At 29.5% G+C, this 6446-nt stretch overlaps 1 protein-coding gene across 5 annotated transcripts; it reads left to right on the top strand.

Annotated features, from left to right (window-relative positions):
* The first annotated feature begins 1019 nt into the window (after window positions 1–1019).
* Window positions 1020–5882, top strand: LOC124828198 (uncharacterized). 5 transcript variants are annotated; one of them, XM_088094952.1, is made up of 4 exons: window positions 1020–1069; window positions 1160–1555; window positions 2110–2333; window positions 2468–2956. In XM_088094952.1, the coding sequence occupies exons 2-4, from the start codon at window positions 1258–1260 to the stop codon at window positions 2726–2728; spliced, it is 783 nt and encodes a 260-aa protein (XP_087951078.1). In that variant the 5' UTR covers window positions 1020–1069; window positions 1160–1257; the 3' UTR covers window positions 2729–2956. The 5 variants fall into 5 exon arrangements, with proteins under 5 accessions (XP_087951078.1, XP_047157392.1, XP_047157391.1 ...); XM_047301436.2 differs by lacking the exon at window positions 1020–1069 and adding an exon at window positions 5541–5882 and having other exon boundaries at window positions 1076–1555; window positions 2468–2728; XM_047301435.2 differs by lacking the exon at window positions 1020–1069 and adding an exon at window positions 2996–3178 and having other exon boundaries at window positions 1076–1555; window positions 2468–2728.
* Window positions 5883–6446: the final 564 nt, after the last annotated feature.

The following is a 6446-nucleotide window of genomic DNA, read 5'->3' as shown; positions in this document are numbered from 1 at the left end:
TATCTGATGGATTTTTTTTTTCTTTTTAAAATTACTATTACCTAAACTTAACTAATAAAAAGCTTAAAATTAGTAATTAGTGAATGCTGCAGGAGTCTTAATTATTATAGACAGTTCATAACTAGTTGCTTTAGAATATTTTTTTTTCTAGTTTGATATCTCAAGTTTTAATTAAGCAAATTAACTCATATAAATATTGCAATTGTATAATTTTAATTCCTTCTCAGTCCGCCATCTAATTTCTAAGATTTTGTTAGTGTCATTGACATGCGATCTATTTGTTGTCCAACACATATTTGACCTTGTTTAAAAAAATGGTTTGTGCAATCATCTATTTAATTTCAATTAAAATGTAATTTATACCCCTAGTAATTCAGTTATTATTGAATAGCATGTAATATGTTTTATATTTAATTTGATTACATAGTATAAATGTATTTTTATTGTGTTGTGCGGTGAAATGGGATTAGTTAATTATGACACAATACAAACACATTTGTTAATTCTTTGAAAACAATAAAAAAAATTGAGTTGAACATAGTAAAAGTATTATTGGAATCAGCAAAACCCTTTCTTATTGGTTTTTTCTTCCTTCAAACCTGTTTTTCCTTTGCACCTCAATCTCTTTATTGAAAACTAGTTCGTAGGGGTAGTTGTCTTTTCTTTTTTAATTTTAAATTTTTATTAAAAGTATTAATATAATTACTACTATATTAAAATAAATGATTAATGAATTTTGTTTATATATATATATATATATATATATTATATATATATATATATATATATATATATATAAACCAACAATAATTAATAATAATTTTAATTTTTTACCTTTGACCGTGTATCTACACTCTAAACGATGAGAAAAAACTTTAAGAAACTCCATTTTTTTTTATAAACACGTAAACGTGCTTACTCCCAAGGTGCTTACTCCCAAGTTTAAAACTAATATTTCAAAGAAGAATATTTATTAAAGAAAAAATATTGAATATATTTAATAAATTACATGTTTAGTTGAAAACACCAGATATATTGAATACTTGAGATGGGCTGGAACAGTAGAAAGGTAAGGCGTGTGTAGAAACATAGATATACAAATTATTCCCTGATTCCCTGTGTACCAATCCTATCTATTATATTGGTTGGTTATTAATAGGAGAGATCGGAGGTAATTCAGCGGCGGATTGCATGAGCGGTTGTTGTGTGGGTGGCGGCGGCGGCGGATCGGACGCGGAGTGAGCAGAGGATCGAAACATGTCTGCGATCATAGTGTGCGGGAAGAGATCAGCGCTGTTCCAAGAGCTTCCTCCAAAGAGGATCCGTTGTTCTTCTTCTTCTTCCCCGGTTCGCCTCTCTCCCTCTTCCCTCCTCCACCACCTCGCCGCCTTCTTCCCTGACATGGACAACCACCTCCTCGAGAAAGCCCTCGAAGATTGCGGCAACGACATCGACTCCGCTATCAGAAGCTTAAACCAGCTTCGCTTAGGAGCATCAACACCTCCTTCTCTTCGTTCCACTCCTACTGCATCTGATGCTACTCTTCAATCGCAAAGTTTGTTACCTTTAAACCTCTTGCAATTTGACCATAACTGTAATTTGCATTAAATGATGCTTCTGTTTTCTGTCTTTTATACTTTCGGTTTTTTCAAGGCATTTTCCAGTGAAACAGGTATATAATTTAGCAATATATATGCCCTGTGGACAGGTAGTATAAATTCTTTGCACAATAAATTATTAACACTTTTTTAGTCTCTTCACTGTTACTTCATGCTCAATCAAACTATATACAAGTTGTATTATTCGTTATGTTAGGTCAGTTTTAGTTCTGAAGTATATTCATCTAAATGTAAGACAGTGTAATGTCTATTCTAATGGTTGTTATTGAACCTATATTGAGCTATTTGTTGTTGCGTTATTGGACATGATAGTCAGATGGTAATGCATATAACAGAAAACAATTCCTGATCTCATGAACTAGGCCACCCCCCTACAATGTATGATTTGTTATATTAGGTCAGTTTTGGTAGTCTGAACCTTGATTTATTTTGTTGTTTGATGAAACAAATGACATTTCCGGATATTGATGGGAAGAAGTGGTTGTTTTAGTAGGTGAAGGGCAATATGATGCAGAAGTTTCAGCTTCTGAGGACCCGGTTACTGGACAAAATTATCCCACAAATGGTGCTGAATGGGTGGAGCTTTTTGTTAAAGAAATGATGAATGCTTCAAACATGGATGACGCCAAAGCTCGAGCATCAAAAATGTTAGAGGCTTTGGAGAAGTCAATTTGCATGAGAACAAGTGTTGAAACAGAGCGAAACTTCCACCAGGTTATTTATTATGGCTATATGTTTCTCAGCGTTGTTATTTTCAACCTAAATACCGAGCTCAAATGCTCTTTCAATTCCATCTAATAAAAGTCATTGGTTGTGATATGATGTACTCGTTGTTTGGTTTACATCAGGAAAATACGGCGTTGAAGGAACAGGTGGAGGCCCTTGTTCAAGAAAATGTGATTCTGAAGCGTGCTATCTGTATTCAGCACGAACGCCAGAAAGAATATGAAGACAGAGATGTAGAGTTGCAGCAATTGAAGCAATTAGTGTCACAGTACCAGGAACAAGTAAGAGCTTTAGAGGTAAACAATTATGCACTGACAATGCACCTAAAGCAGGCAGAGCAAAGCAGTTCCATCCCTGGGCGTTTTCATCCAGATGTTTTCTAGGTAACAAGTGTATCTGGCTGTTTTTGTAGTTTAAGTGTGATCACGAAGAAGACACAATTAACTCATATTTAATGATTCGGTAAAAAAAAATAAAAATCTATCCTACTTATAAATTATTAGCTTTTTGATGTAGATTCCCCCATGTGATCAATATTTTGGATGTTAGGAGATTTGATATGGCTTGCCTCAAGTAAGCCCCTTGTGATATAGATTGTGTCTGACTGTCTATTATTGGTGTTTTCTGCTGCTACCATCGTTTTTGTGAAGCTTCTAGCGATTCATAAGTAAGGACCGATCATGTTTTTGCTGAGACAAAAGGACTACCACCTGGTGCGAAGAGTGAATCTGTCATTTTTTGCAGTCATTCTGTAATGAATTGTTCACATACATGATGGGTATGGTGGGTTTGGAGTAATTAATAAAGATTGTGGTTAGATACTTGAATTAAAAGGTTGTTCTAACTTATATAACTTACGCATTACCCAGTAAATGACTACTAATTCTTATTTATTCAAATCATATCAGGTCATAAGGGTTCACTGGCAAAGAATATTAACCAGTCTTTACTTTGGTTTCATTGTTTTTAATTTAACATTTTAAATTTATAATTTTGATTATTAAAATTATTTATAGTTTTTAACATGTTATTTGTATTAAAGCTCCTTAAGAAGACGAAAAAGATTGTTTCCAGAAGCATAGATTAGCAAAAATCCTGGATAAGAGGAGAGAATGGTTATAGGAACGGAAAACTTGAGATACATAGTCACAAGCTCTCACTACCTAGTTAGGTTAAGAAAATGGCGAGAAAGTAGAGGAAAAAGATATGGTCAAGAAACCTTCTGGAGAACAAAGGGAGGAGGGCTTCTCCCTGAACCTTCACCACTTTCTCCCTGTACCTCCCTATTTTCTTTGACTGACAAAAGTACCCTCGGTAAAAAAAATTATCTTTACCATAATTTTTGTATCTTTTTCAAAATCCTAATCTCTCTTCTTCTTTAATCTTCTTCCTGGATCTCCCTTTCTCATTTTCTTCTTTTCAAATTCTTAAGTCCTTCTCCATATTTTTTCCGGTGTTGCTCCTTCTACCACCCCAAGTATTTCTGCACCTTCCCACTATTTTCTTTTATTTCAAAAATACTCTACATCTCCTCACTATTTTCTTTTATTTCAAAAATACCCTACACTTTTCCACTATCCTCAACAATCTTTCTCTTTCTACATTAATGGAGCATTATCTTTATCTTTCTCTCTCTACATTAATGGAGTATTGCTTAGATTTAAACTTGTGATATATTGCAAAATATAAAATTATAAACTTAAAGGTTACATGCAAATACAAAATAATAAACATAATAATATTAATAGTAAATAATATATATTATTATTATTATTATTATATACTAACATGATGAAAGAACTAAATAAATATCAAATCTTTAACAAATAACTTTTCTTTTATATTTTAAATATTTAATAATATTTTTATATTATTTATCTAATAAATTAAATATTTTATTCAAGTTATTTGAGTCAAACATGTCGGTAAGTTAAAACATAATATAATGTTAAAAATTATAGATATTAAATGTAAAAAAAACACATATATATAAACATTTTTTTAGAAATTTAGAACAAAATTTTACCATTTATTAAGTGATTTGAAGAAAAAAAATATATATTGAACAGTGAAAATAAGATTCAATCAAGCTTATTTAAGGGAAAGTGTAAATAAAATTTTGCAATATATCACAAGTTTAAATCTGAACCAATAATGCAGAGAGAGAAAGAGAAAGATTATTGAATATGGTGGGGATGTGTAGGATAATTTTGGAATAAAAGAAAATGGTGGGGAGGTGTATAATATTTTTGGAATAAAAGAAAATAGTGAGGAGGTGTAAGAGCACTTGGGGTGGTGGAGAGAGCAACACCCTATTTTTCCTCTTTTCCTCTCCTGTACATGCTTTCTTTTGTTTTTCTTCTCTTTCTTGGTCTACTTTTGACTTTCGTTGTCTTTGGTGGTTCATTGTCTTTGTTCGATTTTAGTTTACGAGATGATATAATACGATTATATGATGAATGGTTAATTTTTGAGATTAGAGTTTGGATTTGAACGAATTTTATTTGCATGATTGAATGTTGGAAAATGTTAAATCTAGAAATCTCTTGAATCCTTCAATGTTTTTTTTAATTTATATTTATTTAATTTAATATGTTTTTAATTAATTATTTTTTAAATAATTTTTTTAGTTTTTGGATATGTTTGTAATTTATATAATTAATTTTTTTAATTATTTATTTTAATTTTTGGATAGGTTTATAATTTATAGAATTAGAATTTTTAATTTGTTTTGTTTTATTTTTGTTTAATATAACAAATTTGTATTTAATATTTTGTAATTAATTTTGTTGGTTTTTTGATAGTTTTGTAATTTATATAATTTAATTTTTTAAACTTTTAGATAGGTTTATAATTTATTGAGTTTAATTTTTTTTAATTAAATCTGTTTGATTTTATTAAAATTTATTTATTTTTAATTAGTTTTTTAGTAGTTTTTGGATAGGTTTGTAATTTATATCATTTAATATTTATTTGATTAACATTTTTTAGTTTTTGGATGAGTTTATAATTTATTGAATTTAATTTATTTTTAATTAATTGTTGTTTAGTTTTTGGATATATTAATAATTTATTTAATATAATTTTAGTTTTAATTAAATTTTGTTTAGTTTTGCATTCGTTTATAATTTATTTAACTTATTGTGTTGTTTAATTTTTTAATTGTGTTTTATTTAATGAATTAATTTTTGATAGAAATGACAAGAATTCGAGGTGTATCTACTTATCCGAGGGAAAGTTTTCCATAGGGTGAAGGAAAAAAAAACTTACAGCTCCACCTCGTAGAAGGGTGCAAAAGTTGATATCGATGTTCATGTAGAGAACTGTGTAGTTGAGGAGCTTGTAGTTGAGGAACATGTAGTTGAAGAGGAAGAGTATCAAAATGTTCTTCAAATAGATCACGAAGTGGGTAGGTTCGAAGGAGATCCATGACCATGTCTCTTATACCTTATGAGAGGACGGAGTGAGTGCAAAACTTTTATTTTAATGATTATTGTTTAGTTTGAATAAATTTTATTTTGAATGGACTTAATATCATTTTTGGTCTCTATATTCGTCAATTTTGTTGGATGTGGGACTTGTTTTTTTCAAATGTTCAATATAGTTCCTAATTTCGTAATTTATATTCAATTTGGTTCTTTTTTATTGACGACGTTTAAATAGTTAACACATAGTATCCAATTTCATAATTTATATTGGCATAGTATCTAGATAAGCAATAAGTAAATGAGTTATTAGTTTTCTTTTAATATACGTGACAAATTCTTATAATTTTAGTATTTAAGTAACTTCTTTTTAAAGTTAAAATAACTAATTACAATAAAAAAACGCTTATCAGAAAAAATATCTGTAATATATAACATTAATAAAGGAGTATTCTTTTAATCACTCATGGTAAACATTAGAGACAAAAAGGAGATCTACTGAAAATTGTTGAACAAAATATAAACTCTCAAACAATTGTTGGTTTCCACTTGTTTACTGATGTTACTGATGGTAAGTATTTCAATTTGTTTCCATTTACAATTTAGATTTTAATAAATTGAAGCTTGAACCACCTACCTGACAGCTGATTTAATTTGTTTGCGATTTAGCAATTTT

Source organism: Vigna umbellata, chromosome 7 (genome assembly GCF_029865625.1).
Source record: "Vigna umbellata cultivar VRB3 chromosome 7, Vumbellata_1.0, whole genome shotgun sequence".
Classification (NCBI taxonomy): Eukaryota; Viridiplantae; Streptophyta; class Magnoliopsida; order Fabales; family Fabaceae; genus Vigna; species Vigna umbellata.
This window is presented reverse-complemented; position numbering and strand designations above follow the sequence as displayed.

Coding starts and splice junctions, on each gene's coding strand:
- LOC124828198 (XM_047301436.2), top strand. CDS start 1,258: ATGTCTGCGATCATAGTGTGCGGGAAGAGATCAGCGCTGTTCCAAGAG. Junction 1,556..2,109: donor TGCTACTCTTCAATCGCAAA/GTTTGTTACCTT, acceptor TGGTTGTTTTAG/TAGGTGAAGGGCAATATGAT. Junction 2,334..2,467: donor CAGAGCGAAACTTCCACCAG/GTTATTTATTAT, acceptor GGTTTACATCAG/GAAAATACGGCGTTGAAGGA.